General features: G+C 53.8%; 6 protein-coding genes across 6 annotated transcripts; 3 read left to right on the top strand and 3 right to left on the bottom strand.

Moving 5' to 3' along the window:
- Nucleotides 1–89: 89 nt before the first annotated feature.
- Nucleotides 90–3583, bottom strand: F5Z01DRAFT_715791 (MAP/microtubule affinity-regulating kinase). The gene is made up of 5 exons (XM_046266522.1): nucleotides 3171–3583; nucleotides 3091–3119; nucleotides 2900–3017; nucleotides 2691–2838; nucleotides 90–2637 (listed from the first exon to the last, which is right to left on the bottom strand). The coding sequence occupies exons 1-5, from the start codon at nucleotides 3216–3218 to the stop codon at nucleotides 335–337; spliced, it is 2646 nt and encodes an 881-aa protein (XP_046113477.1). The 5' UTR covers nucleotides 3219–3583; the 3' UTR covers nucleotides 90–334.
- A 1-nt stretch (nucleotide 3584) lies between these two features.
- Nucleotides 3585–9150, bottom strand: F5Z01DRAFT_668915 (SNF2 family N-terminal domain-containing protein). The gene has a single exon (XM_046264381.1). It carries the CDS (start codon nucleotides 8895–8897, stop codon nucleotides 3972–3974), a length of 4926 nt encoding a protein of 1641 aa, XP_046113476.1. The 5' UTR covers nucleotides 8898–9150; the 3' UTR covers nucleotides 3585–3971.
- An 85-nt stretch (nucleotides 9151–9235) lies between these two features.
- Nucleotides 9236–10309, top strand: F5Z01DRAFT_668914 (uncharacterized protein). The gene is made up of 3 exons (XM_046264380.1): nucleotides 9236–9542; nucleotides 9598–9909; nucleotides 9963–10309. Exons 1-3 carry the CDS (start codon nucleotides 9366–9368, stop codon nucleotides 9990–9992), a joined length of 519 nt encoding a protein of 172 aa, XP_046113475.1. The 5' UTR covers nucleotides 9236–9365; the 3' UTR covers nucleotides 9993–10309.
- A 392-nt stretch (nucleotides 10310–10701) lies between these two features.
- On the top strand, nucleotides 10702–12020 carry F5Z01DRAFT_678573 (uncharacterized protein; the record flags this gene model as incomplete). The annotated part of the gene is made up of 2 exons (XM_046265457.1): nucleotides 10702–11740; nucleotides 11797–12020. The coding sequence occupies 2 exons, from the start codon at nucleotides 10702–10704 to the stop codon at nucleotides 12018–12020; spliced, it is 1263 nt and encodes a 420-aa protein (XP_046113474.1).
- On the bottom strand, nucleotides 11848–13391 carry F5Z01DRAFT_494070 (Methylthioribose-1-phosphate isomerase). Its single transcript, XM_046260217.1, has one exon. The coding sequence runs from the start codon at nucleotides 13229–13231 to the stop codon at nucleotides 12068–12070; it is 1164 nt and encodes a 387-aa protein (XP_046113473.1). The 5' UTR covers nucleotides 13232–13391; the 3' UTR covers nucleotides 11848–12067.
- On the top strand, nucleotides 13390–18675 carry F5Z01DRAFT_493908 (trafficking protein particle complex subunit 10). The gene is made up of 3 exons (XM_046260213.1): nucleotides 13390–13601; nucleotides 13657–16475; nucleotides 16526–18675. The coding sequence occupies exons 1-3, from the start codon at nucleotides 13565–13567 to the stop codon at nucleotides 18230–18232; spliced, it is 4563 nt and encodes a 1520-aa protein (XP_046113472.1). The 5' UTR covers nucleotides 13390–13564; the 3' UTR covers nucleotides 18233–18675.
- The last annotated feature ends 10 nt before the right edge of the window (nucleotides 18676–18685 follow it).

Here is an 18685-nt window from a genome sequence, read left to right as displayed (position 1 = left end):
ACGCTTTACAATTTGGCGCCAGTGCAACTAATATCACACGGTTTCAGGAGGCGGTTTCGGTGTAGAAGCTTATTGTTGGTAAGTTAAGCATTGCCAATTGACATGGCAACTAATCCAACTAAGTATCTCAAGGTGTTTCTATATACATTATATTCGAACCTGTGATTGGATGAGTATGAAGCAGAGGGGTATCCCCGCAAAGCAAGTAAAGATCCAAGTCGTCGCGAACATCAGACAAGCACGCTCAAGGGGACATCTGGAGCTCAAGGCCAGAGTAGCGAAACAGTGTCATCGTCTGCGATCAGCTGCTGCCACCGACTTGGTTGGCAGCTGCTCATGGTGTCTTGATCGCAGCTGCACTGGCATCGTTTCGAACTTCCGGTTCTTCGTCCGCCTCGATGATGCGTTCTTCGACGATTTCGCCCGGTCGTGTGATGACAGGCGTGAAGTTTTCCACCTCCTCAACAACTTCTGCCTCTGCTTCGTGATCTTCGTCCTCCTCCTGTATGGTCACTTCTCCGGATCGCCGAGCAATGGCACTTCCACTCGCAGAACGCGAGTGGCCACCGGCTGAGGAGCTTCTGTGACCACTCCCCAGGACACCTCCGGGGTTGAGCGAGGGGCCCTTGAAAATGTTCTTCTTGCGTCTTGCAAACAAGACCCCCGACGAGAATGGGTTTGGCGAGCCTGGTACCGCGGGTTCATTATGAGGCATGCCTTCATTGTAGAAGTTCAAGGGCGAGGGCGCGGCGCGGACCAGACGGATGTTGGAAGGGAAGGATGTGGCCGTTGGAGTAGCGGGAAGTAGCTTGACAGAGTGTTGCGGGGACGCGCCACGATGATGTGCGTTCTTCGATACCGAAACTGATCCAGCAGAACTAGTCGAGGAAGCTTTGGAGTGGGAATGGCGGTGCCGATGCATGGAACGTACTGACGAGACTGACGATGACGTGGACTTGCGGCCTCGAAGACCGGCCGACGACCGTCTCATTGTCGAAGATCGAGGGGTCACAGGCGTGGGCGTCAACGGCGCTGGGGACAAAGACTGGCGCTTCCGAAGCTGTGGATGCGCTGGGGAAGTGCGCAATGTTCCATGGTCCGACCCCGGATGGAGGGCTTGTCGGGACTGCCCGTGTCCGGCTTTGCTGCTGCCCTTTGACCCTATCGCGTTGCCTAGATGGCCGTTCGCCACGACGTTCTTCGGCAGTCCTGCAGTGGCTGGGAACTTTTGAAGGCCTGAGGTTGGGTTTGTCTGAGGACGAGGTGTTGAAGCCTTGCTATCTTTGCCAGTGGAGTTTCCATCTTTCTTGTGTAGATCAGGTGTGCTACGGCTTGACTTTCTGTCGTGCCATCGTCGTCTTTTAGTCGTGTTTTCGAATATCCAGTGTGTCCAGTTCTTCCAGTGCGCAATAATGGCTTGACTTGGTTTACGTCTGGACTTTGGATTACCATTGGTCTCCGTTGTGGTATGGGAGTGGTGGTGGTGGCCGCTATGGCCAAGCGCTTCGGATGTTGTCACCAAGTGGAGCGTGGAACCACGAGAGCGTGCGCTTCGAATGATGCCCTCTTTGGGAGGTGGCACGGGACGACGATGCGTAGACGTTGACGCGGATCTGATGGAGTCCTTGTCGATCGGAGTCGGTGGGATCTCGTCAGGGCTCCCAAGACCGTTCCACGCACTCGGGTCGCCAAATTGGGTCGCCAGCTCCTGGAAGTTGAAATCAGTATAATAATGTGTGCTGCGTCGAGAGCTCCGGCCGCGGCTTCTCGAACTTATGAAATGGCTGGTCAAACCGCCGTCTTCGTCGACATCGTGCAACGAAGGCGCCATGCGCTCCAGTCTGCTCGATGCAGCAGAGACGCGACGTGAGCTCTTGTTCTCTGCCTCTCGTTCCGTGCGCTTTCTCTCCCTCCGCGCAAGCTTCCTGCGTTCTTTGGCAAGTAGCAATGTCCACCATCCCGATAGAGCATCGCACTTCTGAGCCAACACGCTCTCTATGACCATATCAATGTCGACGCCTGCAGCCTTCATCCGATGGAGGCAATCCTTCTCCAGGCCCGTGGTAAATGGGCTAGGCTGGTGGACTTCCAGGATAGCCTGTTGCGCCGGAGCATGTTCGGCAAGAAATGGGTGGGATAGAATGTCGGGCAAACTTGGTCTCGGGAACGGTCTTTTGGACAGCAGCTGCTCCATCAGACTGACTGCATCGGCAGGGAGATGTTCGGGGAAGGCGGGCTTCTCGGTGAGGATCTTGGTGCGCGTTGCGCCGTCATCGTCATCGTCAAAAGGCAGTTCACCGCACAGCAAAGCATACAATATGATGCCTAGACTCCAGACGTCAACCTTCTCGCCCGCGTATTTTTCCCCTTTGAGCATTTCTGGAGCCGCATAACATATTGTTCCGCAAAAGGTTTGGAGGTGGTTCGTTCGGCCCTCATATTCCCGGGTGAAGCCAAAATCGACTAGCTTGACGTTTTCGTTCTTGTCGAACAAGATATTTTCGAGTTTCAAGTCGCGGTGTACACAGGACTGCTGGTGGACGTAGGCAACCGCGCCGACAAGCTGTGCAAAAATCTTTTGGACCTTTGCGATCGGCAATGGCCCATGCTTAAGAAGGTAGTTGTAAAGCTCGTCTCCTATCGAGCCACATTAGCATAGCCCAATCACATCTTCAACGGTAGGCTCTTACCTGGGCAGTACTCCAGAGCAAGCCACACCAAGCTTTCGGTGACTATCACCTCGTAGAGTCGGGCAATGTGAGGGTGCACGAATTGACGGTGGTGGTGGATCTCGCGTGCGAGGTTCGAATCATCCTTGTTCGCGGACTTGAGCACAACCTAAGGAGCCAAGGCGTAAGTACAGCAATCAACGTTGGAGGTAACTCTTGGGTTGTCGTACCTTGGAGCCATTGATGAGCTTATGTGAGGCAAGATAGACCTTGCCAAACGACCCCTTGCCAATCAAACGCCCAAGATTATAATTCCCAACCGACTTGAGCTCCTTGTTGGAGAATTCGCTGTCGAGGTCAGCAAAGCGCAACGAAGACTGCAGCCGCCGCGAAAAGGCGGTCGCATGAGGTGGGTGCGCACTCCAGAAGTTCTTGATACGAATTGGCCAACTGTAATGGCTGTTAGGAAGGCCCGAGGCTCGCGTGTTCTTGCGAACTTACTTTAGCCTTCCGTCCGTTTGCAACCGTCTTCCCTCTGGCGATCTGCATCCCTAGTGCGTTGTCGGTGCACGGTCAGCAGACCGTGTTGCAAATTAATGCGCGGAGCAGTCGTAGAGTTCGGGGGCTGGTGGGCCGCTCTCGTCGTCTTGAGCTTGTCGTTCGTCGGTCGATCAGCTGAGGAAGTCGTGATATCCTACAACAACGTCGGGGATAGGGGTTCAGGAGTGCTCATCGAAAGCAAGGAGAAAGCGCCATGGCAGAACAAGAGAAATCACGATCGCGCAAGAAGGTTCGCGTTCCAAGTATGAATCACAAATGGCGAAAATAGTCTGTAAGCCAAGAAGAAGGGGAGGAAGGTGTATATTCGTGGGGGATAAAGAATGAGGCGGATTGCGACGTCCATCTGCACAATCAACCAGGTACTGTCTGAGGAAGTCCAGCGCGGAATCCCTTGTTGAAGGTCAGCGCCACAGTGCGCACATGTACGCCACACATAATAATAGTCGCCACACGACACTATCATACTCCCCGTAGTGCCGCAAGTACGGAGTACGACAGTCGGTAATTCATCACCGTCGTACATTTTTGAACTTCTCTGTCGACACTCTCATCTGGCTACTCGGGCAAAACGGAGATACATCTCAACTCTGTCCTCCGTGCTGACATAGTCGGTGGGCGCATAGCATCATGCTGTTGTCCGAAGTGTTACAAGCAGATGTATGTTACATTAAGGTAGTACATCCTACTGGTACTCTACTACTCGGGCAACATGAACGCAGCCCGTGCTTCTAGTAACAGTCCTTATCTTTTTCTGGTATCCCTGCCCCTTTTCTTGCCCTTTTTCTTGTCTCGAGGCAACTCCAGCTTAGTGCCCTTTACCGCATCGGCCATCGTTCGGAGCATAAAGTCATCAATCGTCCCCATCGGAGCTCCCCAAGCATTCGGCTCCTGCATGATGCCTTCAGTGGCCTGGTCCTCCGCGTCAATGTCGCGAACAGCGGATGCAGCATTGCGGCCAGTCGAATCTTCAGGGGTCACAAGGCTTGTGTTTTCGACGAAATCAGCGTCATCGGCCTCGATCTCTCTCTCCGCAACGCGAGCTGCATCGATGTCTTCGCGGTCTTCAGCCTGCTCGAGAACGCGACCGACTTTGCGCTGGTTTGCGTCCCCATCAGAGCCACCAAGGACGCGATCAAGAGCAGCATCAGCCGCAGAAACACCTTCACTGAAAGTATCCACCTTTTCCCGTAGCAAGTCGCGCACGGACATCTGGTTGAAAGCATCTGTAGTGAAAGTACCTTCTTGTATGACAACGTCGTCAAGCATTTGTTTCTGGGAGGCTTTGCGTAGGATGTTCGCCTCGATGGTATGCTCACTGACGAGTCGGTAGATGTGGACGTCTCGTGTCTGGCCAATTCGATGACATCGGTCCTGACACTGCTTATCCATGGCAGGATTCCAATCTTGATCGTAGAATATCACAGTGTCTGCTCCAGTCAGGTTTATTCCCAACCCACCGGAGCGCGTTGAGAGGATAAAACACAGGATTCGTGGGTCATTGTTGAATCGATCCGTCAAGATCTGGCGTTGCTCGACTTTCGTGGCGCCGTCAAGTCGCAGATACTTGTGGCCATGAATGTTGAGAAATTGTTCCAGTATATCGAGCACCTTGGTCATTTGAGTGAAGATCAAGGCGCGATGCCCGCCGGCTTGAAGTTTGCGCAGCAAGCGATCAAGAACCTGCAATTTGCCGCAGTCATATTGTAGGAGACGTTTGTCGGGGAATTGAATACTGAGACGCAGTCGTGCCTCATGCCAGGGATCCAAAGGTGATTCCTTTTCCAACCATGGTGTCCACTTCTTCGGCTTGGAGATTTGGAGATCTCGTTCCGTGAAGGCATGAGCCGCACGACGGCCGAGGACGACTTCTCCAATGTCACAGGTCACCACAGCCGGTGTGACACATGAGAACTTCTCGATGGCGGTGCGCATGCTCTCTGCGCGCTGTTGTAGAGAGAGAGCCATCGAACCCACTGTTGACGACGTTTGCTCGAACCAGGACAAGAAACCTCGAGCAGCCTTAGGTCTTGGCTTCCGAAGTCGTTCGCCCGCATCAATTGTCAACAGCTGAACAAGATCTTTGCCGTATATGGGAGTTTGCTGGCGCCGCAGTGCATTCAAGTATACACAGTGTTGCAACTCTTCGAATCGGCCCCAGCGAAATGCACTCTCGATGTAAACAATACTGGATGTGACGGTGGTTGGATCCAGATTAACGTATGCATTTCGAGCCCGGACTCTTTGCGTTTCTCGGTAGTCCAACAAATCCGTGGATAGGCTCAGTTTCGCGACCTGTTCAGCTACAGCTCTTGGGATACTCTCATACTGCGCTGGCACCAGGTTCAAGAATCCTAGGTCAACCTTTGACATGGGTTCCGGCCTCAAGAGCCCCTGGGACAGCATTCGTGCAGTCGATTGGTAAAGAGCCGGGACAGATTTCTGCATCCGCAAGGAGGTGACAATTTTACGATCGACAAACAAGTCTGGGTGGTTGCAGACCTTCCTCAGTTGCATCAGGCAATTGATGATAGACATGTAATTGCCAGACGCTAGAGTGTTTTTGGTGTCAGCTCGGGATAGAAATCCATCGTACAGCTCGCGTTGCCTTTTCGACAGTCGACAGAATTCGACATGCTCGTACTTGCCAGGCATCTGTTTCTCAACATCCGCTTTCAGCCGGCGCAGGAGGTACGGCCGTAGCACCTTGTGGAGTTTGGAAATGATGGCTAGAGCCTCGTCGTCCATCTGTTCTCGTCCATTCTCCAGAATCTGGCTTTCGGGCTTGTGGAACCAGTCATGGAACTCTTCAAGGTCGGCGAACCCTCCCACACCATTTTGAGCGGGCATGAGAAAGAAGAGCAGGGACCATAACTCTGTGAGATTGTTCTGCAAAGGCGTGCCTGTGAGAAGGAGTCGTGCTTGCGTATTGAATCCCAGGAGTGTTTGCCACCGCTGCGATTTGAAATTCTTGATGTTGTGCGCCTCATCCAAAACGAGGTAGTGCCAACGACGCCTCTTGAAGACTTGCTGATCCTGGAGAACCAATTGATACGACGTAATGCACACATTCCACATGTCGTCGTTGTTCCACCCTTGTCGCTTCCGTTTCCGTTCCTCCTGAGACCCGTAGTAGGCCAGGATTTTGAAGCCAGGACACCATTTCTTGAACTCCATTTCCCAGTTCAGCATCACACTTGTTGGAACGACCACCAAGTGTGGCCCCCAGACCTCGTGTTGACACGCTAGATGAGCGAGCAGGGCAATAGTCTGTATGGTCTTGCCAAGACCCATTTCGTCTGCCAGGATACCATTTGTGTTGTTGGCGTAAAGCCCAGCGAGCCAGTCCAAACCCTGATGTTGGTATTCACGCAAGGTTCCTCGCAGGAGGAAAGGTACCTCGGTGGTTTGTTTATGTGATTCTTCGGATGTGAGCCGTGCTTTATCTTGATCTTGTTCATAATCCATCGTCGACTTTGCATCGGGCGAGATCTCTTGGCGCATAGGCTTTTCGGACTCTTCGTGCAGTACAGTTGAACCTGGCGCATCGCCATCCGTAGAGATGTTCGTGTTGAGTTGTTCATCAGGAGCACTGTTGAGCCGTGTTGAGGCCGGCGCGAGGCTTGACGGGGTGCCATCGTCGCCTACTTCAAGTGCCCCTGTCATAGGTTCCGTTCCAGGTGCTTCAGCGGAAAGCTCTTTCAATTCGGAGTCATCGAACAGCATGTTCAACAGGCCATTTGGTGCCCCGTCGTCGTGGTCATCATCGCTACCGTCGCTGTCCTCGCTATCGGCATTTGTGCCGTTTTTGCGCCCTTCATCGGCAGCATCACTGTCCTCCGTCTGGTCTGACTCCCCCAGGTCATCATCCATGTCCACCGACTCGTCACTAGATACACTGGTGCCGAGGTTCGTGGACATGTTGGCATCCGTGGGAGAAGCTGATTTCATGCTGGCGCCTGCATACTTGACACGGAGTTGATCCTGGGTAAGCACTTCGTCTGCTACGTCGACCTCCCCTGCATCCGGTTCGTCGTCGTCTGTTGACGACATGTTGTCGCTGTCTGTGAGGTCCGAACTCCGCGTATCGGCAGTGTCAGATTGTGAATCGTCGTCAAGGGGGTCGTCGTTGACACTGCCATCCGTGTCCAGGTCGTCGAGGGAGGCGATCTCGGAGTCAAGCCCAAGCTGGCGCGCTTGCAGCTTTTGCTCAGAAAGGTTTACAGCCTCGTTGAGAGCTGCTTTGACCCGGCGCTGCTCCGCTGCCTCCCATTCCTCGAAGCGCTGACGATTAGCCTCTGCCTTGACGTTCTCCCACAATCCACTGATTGCTCTCATGACAGAATAACGGTAAGTACTCCGCCATCGCTCCCTTGCTTCCGCTTCTACTTCTTCTTGCGATTTCGGTCGACGCCTTAGCCATTCGTCACGACAGGCCTCGGCGATTCGCTTGGCCATGGTCCGATGTCGTTGCTGCTCCATCACCATCAGCCTTCGAAAATTAGACATAGCCTTGACCATATGATCCTGCCTCGCCCATTGCCTTGCTGGCACTTCCGTTGTTTCTGGTGCAAACAATGAGCATCGGCGGCTTGACAGTAAGCCCCCGTCTTCCACCTCTTCCTCGATTCGTAATACAGTGCGTGCATCTTTGCGAGCCATCTCGTCTGTGTATATTGCCCCATCTTCGGATGACTGGAGACCTCCTGCATCAACGGAGATATTCCCTGCCTGACGCCAGAAGTCTTCAAAGTTCGCGCCAAGCTTGGGTCGCTTGGGTGCTTGTGCAGCATGCACTAGCGGTATGTTGCCTCCTCGACTCACCCGCAACCGTATGCGTGGGGAAGAATGCTGCGTGTAGGAATTCGCCGACACGGACATAGGGTCTTCGGCAGACCTGTGCACGGCTTGGGATCTCACGCTTTGTCGCACCCGACTAGACTGTCTGCGAGATTCCGGTTCGGGTGACAGTGACGTGCCTTGCGCAAGCCTCGCAGAGGATGTACGCAGCTTTGAGCCCTTCTTTGCCGAACGACTTGAGCCATGCCCCCGAACGGACAAGCTCTCGCCGTCATTTGACCTCTTTCCCACTTTTGCATTGCTGCGACTTGTATGTTCGCGAGTCTTGGTAGAAGAGTTCGCTGCCGCCTTTCGGGCACTCGCTGCCTGTCGTGGTTTTCGAGTTGTTGGTTGAGGCGTCTCCGCGACTGCTATATTGATGCGACCAGACTTCCGGCGTCCATTTTCGGTGTACGATGTTGGGCCGTCCGCTTCGATCCTTTTCCACGGTGGGGATACGGGCTTCGGTTTGCGCGCGCTTCGGGGTGTCGTTGCGCTCAGTGTTCGCTGTCGCTTGGCCGGTCTCTCGTCGGTAGGGGAATCATGCTTTGGGGTTCTCCGGGTAGCGGTAGGGGTTGCTGGTGTCGGTATCGGTGGCGAGCTTTTGCTGAGATGGACGAGGCCATTTCCGCCGTCAGGCGACCTCGGTGCATCATCCAGGCCTTCATTGTGATTCAGCGCGGCGGCAGAGCGCGCTTTGGTCGCTTCATCTGCATCGTCATTTGCGCGAAGCGAGTGGCGTCGGGGTTGCTTGGATAACTGGGACTCGCTCATCACGACGAGACACGACGGCCGCAGACTCGGAGTGCGTTGTTCGCGAATGGCACACATTGGCGATGGAAAAGGCAACAACCAGTCAAATTTCAGCCAGTCGTTTTGGGAAAATCCAAGGTGTATGGTTTTGTTCGCTAATTTGTCGACGTTTGAAGCAGCAGCAAGTACGTACTATAATTTCGAAGAAGCTGGCATTACCGCGACATGTAGCGACGCGAAAGGTCAGACGCGAGTTTCCAGGAATAAATTACAGCTTGAACACTAAGCCGAGTCCAGCACAGCCACAACGACGAAGCAGAGCGTGTGGGGCGATTTCACCTGTTTGTGGCTTGACTGATGAGTAATCTGACTGTGTCGCCTGAGGCACTTCGTACAATCAATTGGTCTCGCGCCGTTAGCAGATCAACGTCAACCAAGCTTCGAAGCAATTGAGGTCGACGCGCCGACATATCGCAAAGGTAAGGCATTGAGTTCAGTCCTTCCAACGTTCTAATTCCGTTACTGACTGCGACTTCGGTCGCACAGATGCTTCCTGCTAGACTTGGTCGACGGTCAGTTCTGCGCAGCGCAGTGGCTGCTGCGCAGAGACTCCCTACGACTCAGCGACGAACTTTCATCCCACCGCAGTACTCGGACGCGAAGGTTCTGGAAGAGAAGTTTCCGACTCCCCACGAATTAAGCCCTGCCCAAGACCCGGACATGGTAAGTGCTTCATGCGTCGGCATTGGGAGCAGAGGCTGACAGCGTCGTCACGCAGAACGGCGGTTACATTAACCCTCCGGCAATCAAACGCCAGCACCGCGACCCTCATGCCGACTGGTGGGACCCTCAAGAGCGACGAAACTTTGGCGAGCCCATTCACGAAGACAACGACATTCTGGGCATGTTTTCGCCCTATGACTACACATGGACAACAACCGGGCCTGGCCTGATTATGATGGGCACCTTTGTCGCTACGTTTTTGGGTGTTTGTGGCGTCGTCTACATGAATTATCCAGACAAGGTGGCATACCCTCGAGAATTCGAGGCAGGATTGGAAAGGGAGTTGGGCGGCCCAGGTGCTGTCAGGGTGAGCTATGACTTTGCTTCGGACCCGACATCAGCGACTAACACTTCTTTTAGGCACGCAAAGCTGGGGATGAGGATCCTTGAAGTTAGAAACACCCATGAGAGGCTTCCTTTTGTACGTTCCAGCAGTCGAGATGGGGAAGGACATATAACAGTTGACGGGGCCGTTGTACAACTTGAGTACACAGTGGTTTCGTTCCTCGGCAGTTGAATTTCGCGCTGCGACTATCGAGCGCCTGCATGGTTGTATTCACCCCAATGATCCAGTTGGTATATCTACCTTACCATCAGTTTGCCAGTGCATGCGGCGTTCAAGTAGTTGCCAGAATCCGTTCCATGCGGTTTATCTTTCTATTTATCGCATAAGTCCAACGCGCTCGGTAGCAGCTTATGAATGTGAGGTACAATTTCTCCTACTTCTGGCTTTAGATGTCACACCTCCTGAATGCACCATTACAACTACAATCAACCAAGGGCTTCGGTGACCATTGTTGTCGACAGATACACGTGCATCCTGACGCTCACAAGGTCTCCAACGACCATGAAGTAACCCAACAACCCTGGATATCGAGCATCAATAGTCGGCGAGCAGTGGATAACCATGCCGACTAGTTACCTGGTAAGAAGATTGTGCTTCTGTGGATATGTCTTGGTATAGGGTAGGCTTTCAAAGTGGAGCTCCCGAGGAGCTCCCATCGAACGTCATCACCCTACCTGGTGCCTTTGGACTCGTAGTCCTCACCAACCAAGGCGGCTGAGGTTATCGAAGTATCGCCAATCAGTCACTATAATCATGCTTCCCATTTCACTTGGTCTGGCCTTGTACACATCGGTCGCGCTCGCCCTGCGGGTTGATCCTGTCGACACGAAATCACCTCCCAGGCGCGATGTTAGCGATGCCCCATCCTACCGCTCCCATCTAATCGACCTGCATCGAGACCTCGTCTCCATCAAGTCGACCTCCGGAGTGGAAGAAGATGTTGGCGCGTTTCTCACCGACTACTTCCTGGAAAAGGGCTGGATGTCGACTCTCCAGGTCGTCCCTCCACGAGACAACACGCCCTCTGGATCCGACCGGATGAACGTGGTTGCATGGCCGGATTCCGACAAATCGCCCAACCCGAAGGTCCTCCTGACGAGTCACATCGACACTGTGCCGCCTCATATCCCGTACGACATCGAAGATGGAGAGATCACGAAGCAAACACGTATCAGTGGCAGGGGCAGTGTTGACGCAAAAGCAAGCGTAGCATCCATGATAGTCGCTCTGGAGCAGCTCCTCGAAGTCGGAGATGTTCAGAGTGACGACGTGATGTTGCTCTTTGTCGTCGGTGAGGAAGTGTCTGGCGATGGAATGAGAGTATTCAACACCTCGCTCGATGATATGGATCCCAAGCCCAAGTTTGAGGCAGTGATCTTCGGCGAGCCCACAGAGAACAAGCTGGCATGCGGCCACAAGGGGGCACTGTTTTGCAGTCTCGATGTACAGGGAATCGGTGGCCACAGCGGCTACCCTTGGCTTGGCAAGTCGGCCACTGAACTCCTCGTTCGTGCCATGAAAGAGGTCTTGGATGCAGACCTCGGTAGCAGCAAAGAGTACGGCAATACAACCGTCAATCTCGGCCGTATTGAGGGAGGTGTAGCGGAGAACGTTATCCCTGAGCACGCACATGCTGGCCTCATGGTACGGGTTGCGCTGGGCCCCAAAGAAACGGGCGGCAAAGTTGTACAGGAACGCATCCAGGCCATCCTGGACAGCATCGATCAGGACGCATTCGATTTGGTCTGCAGCCAGGGGTACGGGTTTGTCGAAGCTGAATGTGCAGTTGACGGTACCATTTTCACATCCCTCATCAACTCAAGCAGTGCACGGCTGACTGTGACATAGGTTTCGAGTCGATTGTGGTCAATTATGGAACCGACATGCCAAATCTTGATGGAGACTTCACGCGGTATCTCTATGGGCCGGGTACCATTCTTGTCGCTCACGGTCCGCACGAAAATGTCACTGTAGGTGACCTCGAGAGTGCGGTGGAGGGCTACCAGCGGTTGGTCATGCATGCCCTGCATGGCGACTCCGGCGATTCTGCCCTTTCGCTCGACGAGCTCTGAGGATCATTCCTTTCGATTTAAAGGCGCCGTTATGTGGCCGACTCTATCTAAGAATTGACCACCCTCGCCCACCTTTCCGCCATGATTTGACTAAAGTCAAATGTGTTATCCGCGCTCTTCTCAACAGCGCCCTTTTCGGTCACAATAGTGTCGATGAACTCGGCGGGCGTCACGTCGAAAGCTGGGTTCCATACATCTACTCGCTGGTCGGCTGTGGCCACTCGTGCCTTGCTGCCCTGCTCAATTGTGCCGTCTTCCTTGACTATGGCGCCAGTCACCTGTGTCAACTCTTCCTTTTTCCGCTCCTCGATTGCGATCCCGCTGCCATCGGGCGTGACTAGGTCGATGCTAGTCGTTGGTGCAGCTACAATGAACTTGATGCCATGAGCCTTGGCAAGGACTGCAAGTTGATATGTGCCAATCTTGTTGGCCGTATCGCCGTTGCGAACAACGCGGTCCGCCCCTACCACCACAGCGGCAACGTTGGCCTTGTCTTTCTGCAAACGGAACAAGGCCGCCGCCATCGAGTCGGTGATGAGTGTGCTTGGGATCTTCTCGAAAACTAGCTCGAAAGCCGTGAGGCGGCTACCTTGGTTGTAGGGTCGAGTTTCGGTGCAGTAGGCGTGCTTCAAAAGTCCTCTAGAATGGAGGGAGCGGATGATACCGAGTGCTGTTCCGTGTCCCGATGTCGCAAGCGATCCAGTGTTGCAGTGCGTGAGTACTGACACAGGAGTCTCAGCGGTGGCACCGGCATTCCTGCGCAGCCAGTCTGCTCCCGAGTCTCCAATGGCCACGTTCGTTGTCAGGTCCTGGGCGAATATCTTCTCTGCCTCGTCGATGAAAGCTGAGATGATGTCTTCTTTGGTGCCTTCGCTCGACTCGCGGATTCTTGACTTGAGTTGAGTAATGGCGTTACTCAGGTCCACAGCGGTTGGTCGACTGCCTTTGAGGTAGTCGAGAGCTTGATCGATCTGAGTAATCGCTTCAGACGAAGAGTCCGCGGCCAACCCCTGGTGGTGGAGCTCGACGGCAAGTCCAAGACTTGCCACTATAGCAATTGCGGGAGCGCCTCTCACGCGCATGGACGCAATGCTGTCGAAGGCTTCGGATCGGTTCGAAACGACATCGTAGTGGAATGAATGGGGCAGGCGTAGTTGGTCGAGAACTTCGAGTTTCCCCCGCGAATACTTGATTGCCTGGAGAGAAGACATCTCGTAAATCCTTTCGTAAGGCTGTGCTGCTTTTGGCTAAATCGTGTACGCAATCTCGTAGCCACTCGCAGCAGCGGGGGATTTTCGTAGACCACTTGCGCAAGTTGCATGATGATGGATTCTGCCATGGAGACCCCACGTCATGTCCTTCACCGCCTGCCCCTTCTAGTCAAATCCCTGAACAGGGGTCCTCACCGCGGATAGCTTGAGGTCATCGTCGGTAAGTAGTTCTCAACATGCGGTGTTCATGAAACTGGTGCGTCTGAGCAGGCTGATCACTCCAGAGAGTGGTCGTTGAATGCCCATGAACCCACTGATTTTGTGCTTCAAATCATGGACTCGCAAGATGCCTCGACATCGAAAGTTACAGGTGCGGTCACTGCAAGCCAACAACCTGGTCACCTGTCGCAGCTAACGAGTTCAAGTCGAATACCACGACCCGCACGACGTCTACAAACTACTCGCTCCTGGCTTGATACCACAATTGCCTCTACACAATCTTCATTGGCAGTCTCACGCTGGCCCACTGCGATCCATCCCAACGTTGCACGTTGACCTTGTTCGCGGCGGTGATGGCCCTGTCGCGCCTGCATCGACGACACCGGCTCTTCGACGATCCGATAGTACTGCGCGCGACGATGGATTCCAAGCGCAAAGTGTAGGGGGTAGGACAACATCACTAGAGACAGTGGGCAGTTCTGCTGCCACCACTGGCTCTGCAGCTGGTCCTCAACGACGACACCAAATACCGGGACTTCGCCAGAGTCCATACCTGAAGATACTCTTGGTGCGATGCGACGACAACGATTCGTACAAGGCAACAGTTAGATCGGAAGTACGGGAATGGATCAAGGACCATGCGCCCTCGCCCAGTAGCTCGAAAAAGGCCCGCGTGCAAGAGAGACACGATGCTTTTGAATGGTTGGTCATTCACGTCGTCTTGCCCAATACCACGGCCGCCACGCAGCCGCGCACCACAAGTGTCAAGACGGAGAGTGCAGCTAGCGAAGGGAAAACGTCGAGGTGGCGGACGGGCTCGACACCACTCCTCGAGAAATTCCAGTCCGATTTCAATAGCTCTGCCAAAGGAGCGGTGGACCATGTCGCTCAGATTCGTATCGGCATCAACGATGTACCTTACGACCTCCTACCTCGGGTAGTACCAGCGGTACCCACAGGCTACATGGAGACCGAGCAAGACGCCCAACGCGCCTGGGAAGATCTCCTCAATAGACTCAAAGATCTGATCTTGGTCTCTTTCGATCGACGTGTGAGCCAGTACGAAGACGACATCAAGGAGAAGGAATCACAAAGAGCTTTGCCGGGTTGGAATTTCTGCACTTTTTTCATTCTCAAGGAAGGCTTGGCCCGCGGCTTTGAGAGTGTCGGACTCGTTGATGATGCCTTGGTCGGCTACGATGAGTTGAGTGTTGGCCTAGATTCCTTTGTGGCGGAACAGAACACTGGCGGCAACCTGGACCGACAGGGTGGTGGTTTGCTTCAATACACCAAATCTCTTAAGCAAACGATAGACGCACTCGCCTTGGACTCGTCCAGTACGGATGACGAGACCGTCGACCTACAATCAGATTCTCTGCACAAAGAGTCGGCCGATGAGATCCCCATCAATGCCGCCAGGCGACCTTATCGGGACATGATCCTAGCCAACGACGTGTCGGCATTCGATTTCAGATGCTACTTGTTTTCGAGGCAAATTGCCCTGCTGCTTCGGCTCGCGAATGCTCAATCAACACGAGAGGAGTTGTTGGCACAACTCAAGGAGCAGCAGGACTCGATATTGTATGGTGTAGCGCCTCGAGTACCAGCCCAACAGAAGAAACCCGAGGAAAAGGAGAACCTAGCGAAACTGGCAGAAATTTGCCACAGAGCACTTGAATTCATCCCTCAGATATCTCATGTCATGAGACAGGAGCTGCTTACTGCATACGCGGAGGAGCAACAACCAGAGAGGGCCGCTAATACATTGCGCGACGATGTCATTAACAATGTCATCTCTTCCTTCGGCTTCTCCGTGGCACAACAAATCCTCGCCCAGACGTCAACTAAAGCCTTGCCAATACCATCGTCTACAATATCTTTCACGAGCGATGATGAGCAGAAGGCATCTATACCTGAACCAAAGACGATGATGCATCCAGCTCGGGAATCTTCGCTTCACACAAAATCCGCACAACAAGAGCATCAACCACCACCAAGCCCTGGGGTGTTCCCTGGACCTGGTCAACACACCATTACACACCAAGGCGATTCATACGAAGCTTACCTTGCGAAAAATGGTCTGGAGGAGTTGGCCACAAAACGAGGTGACCTATACATGTTTTCGCGCAGCATCTTGACCAATTTCGGCAAGCTACGAGGTTGGAGCGCGGGCTGGGATGAAGCCCCCATCATGCACGAGCTCGGTATGCTGGAGATGGTAGATATCGACTTAAACGACGACGATGGCGACACTACCGAGAAGCAAGGGAAGCCGGCGAGAGACTCCAGAGAACTGCCCTTGGCCGGGATTAACAACAAGCTGCTGAGAACTGCCGCTGATAATTCGACGGACTTCTACCGCCTGTACGAGATACTGACGGACAAAGCTCAGCGGCATTTTAATGTCGCTGGTTTAGATCAAAGCGTCCAAGGCGCCATGTCCGACCAGGCCGTTTTGAAGTACCATTTGCAGGAGTACCGGGCGGCGACCTCATTTTTCTGCCTCACAACTCCATTCTTTGGAGAGAGCGGTTGGAGCTGGCTTGAGCTGTCAATGCTCGTCATGTACACAAATTGTTTGAAGCATCTCAAGTCTAAGGAATTTGTGAGGGTTGCTTTGAAGTTGTTGACGAAGGCATGCGCTACCCAGAAGGACCATGAGAAACCCGGGACGCTCGCTGGCAGCGTTAGCGACGGAAGTATACGCGCTGGAATCTCCGCTGTCGTGAATGACGCCGTGGGTAACGTCTCTGAACTTGCCCTGGCTCTACCTGGCGACGCCAAAGTCCCCTTGGATAGCTTCATCGCCGATGTCTGCCTCGAGTCGATGCCGGTTTATCACGACGACAGGGACAGCGCGACGATGAGTATACGATTACGATCTCTGTTGCCTAGTGAAGCTACTTTTGATTCCGTCACTTTGCAACTCGTAACGGACAATGTGGCCCACACGGAGGTCATTTTTCGCGTTGCCGAGCAGACATCAATAGTGCCTGGACCGAATGTGATCACCCTTCATTGCGCGGTAAGTCTGCAAATTGGACGTTGCGTTGCATGTAACTGACATCAGACCAGTCGATTATTCCAGGGCTGTTCCGGGTTGGCAGACTTTGTCTGCAATCTTCGCGCCTTTCCCTTTCCTCCGAGTACGATGCTTCGAGCTCAAAGCAGTCAGCCCACCGATTCAGATCGGTGCTCTTGCATAGACCAGCATCCGCCCTACAGGTCGGCCTCAGTGCCAGCCGGCATATGACGCTGAACAAGACCAACCATCTCGAGCTGACAGTCCACTCCGGCAACAACAGCGTCAAGAGCTGCGAGGTGCGCATCCGACCAGCGACGGGAGGTCTGCGTATGTTGATGAACGAAGCTGTCTGTATCGACCAGCCAGACTCCTTTGCGAAACCTCCGGAAGCTGGCGTATTTCGTCTTGGTGCTCTCCCGCGTGACTCGCCCACGGTCATCCGATTTCCGTATACTATAGAGCAAGACGTTGCCGAGATAGTTGCCAAACTGGACATAACTTACAACACCGACAAGGACGGCCCATTTGCCACCTCGGAAACATCAAAGATACCCATATCCCTCGCAGTGGGGGTCAACGTGCAAGATATCTTCAAGCACAGCGTCATGTATTCGCGCTTCAGTGTCTCAACAGGCAGCACTCAACCACTCCGCTTGTACGATTCCGAGCTCCTCGACTCTGACATATTCGAAGCTACTCGCTCCGGGCTCGCGTCTTCGACTTTGGACATATTCCCCGATCAGCCGACCACCCTAGTGTACAAGGTGCGAAGGAAGTCCACCGGCGAGCACGTGGGCAAGGGTGCAAGCAGAACACTACATCTCAAGTTATGTTACAACCGGCTCAATCTTGAGATTGAGGAACTCTTACGACATGCAATCATGGAGGCTCTTGCACAAACGCCGTTGACTCAGTATCAGCGGCTTGTCGAGTCCGTGATTATGGAGCACATGCATTCATACTTGGACCACCGTCAGTCCGAGCGCGCCTCACTGTTGGGAGAGGTGTCGACAGACTTTCTAGCGTCCATTCCGTGGCAGGACAAACTCATCGGACTAGGCTCCGACCCTGCAAAGTCGGAGGATCCTGCTGTGGCCATTCCGCGTTTCTTTCGCGAGTGGCTCCAAACCCACCAGACGTTGCCTTTGCCCTCGTCTAACATACTGCCTGTATCTTCTATACTTATCCCAGTGGAAGTCCCTTCCCTTTCTGTGGTCCACACCATTGATCTGCGTCTCTCTCCAATGCCAGACCTGATCAGTAAGAAAACGACAGGGGAACCACCTGTGGTGATCATTGGGCAAGTAGCACCCGCTATACTGCGTCTGAAGTCGACAAGGCGGTGGTGCGATCCGACCAAGGCCCCTCGGCGTGATCAGGTGTTCTCATACGAGGTCACCGCCCCTCTGGAGCTGTGGACACTAGGTGGACGCCGGCGGGGCCATTTCGTGGTTCCGCAGGCGTCCAATCCAATGTCGGACGAGGAGACGTCTATTCCCATCGTGATGATACCACAACGCGAAGGCTGGATCCCACTGCCCACCGTTGAGATCAGGGAACTCGACACAAACGATGAGCCACTGAGCACCAGCTCTCCGGCATTTGAAGTGGATTCGCACAACATTGGCGAGACAGTACACGTAGTTGGTGGCAGGGAATCAGTCACTGTGAGCTTAGATGCCAGTGGACAAGGGGGAGGGCCCTTGATACTCGAAGGACCGCGGGTCGGTAGAACTAGTAGCCAGGTCGTGGCTTAATAAAGAACCCGAGGTAGAACACCCTGACTCGTGTTGTCACATTTGCAGACTGTTCGGGCTCGCCGCCGGGGTGCCATGCGTCCCTGCGATGCCGTATCATACATGTAGTCAACGCCTTTAGACATGCAATTATTACTCCAGATTCGCCTTTCTATAGACCCAATATCCCTGAAAGGATGCAATCACGGAATCACGCCTAGCAATGCACCAGAATAAACAACAACCTTGGGGACCAGTCACTTTGTACATTCGCGTCTTGCCTGTATAGCCGGGCCCAGCGAGCGTCAGCGCAGCAAGAAGACCCAAGGTGAGCGTGGCGGCGCGCGGGTATCGTTGAAAACCGCCATAAAACAGTCGTGTGCAGGTACCGTGTCAGCAAGTTGGTACTGAGAATGGTGCCAACCCCCGAGCACAGGGCGTCGCAAAGCCAACGGCAGTGGCAGCGACAGAAGT

This window comes from Emericellopsis atlantica (genome assembly GCF_019669845.1).
Source record: "Emericellopsis atlantica unplaced genomic scaffold F5Z01scaffold_61, whole genome shotgun sequence".
Lineage (NCBI taxonomy): Eukaryota > Fungi > Ascomycota > Sordariomycetes > Hypocreales > Bionectriaceae > Emericellopsis > Emericellopsis atlantica.
This window is presented reverse-complemented; position numbering and strand designations above follow the sequence as displayed.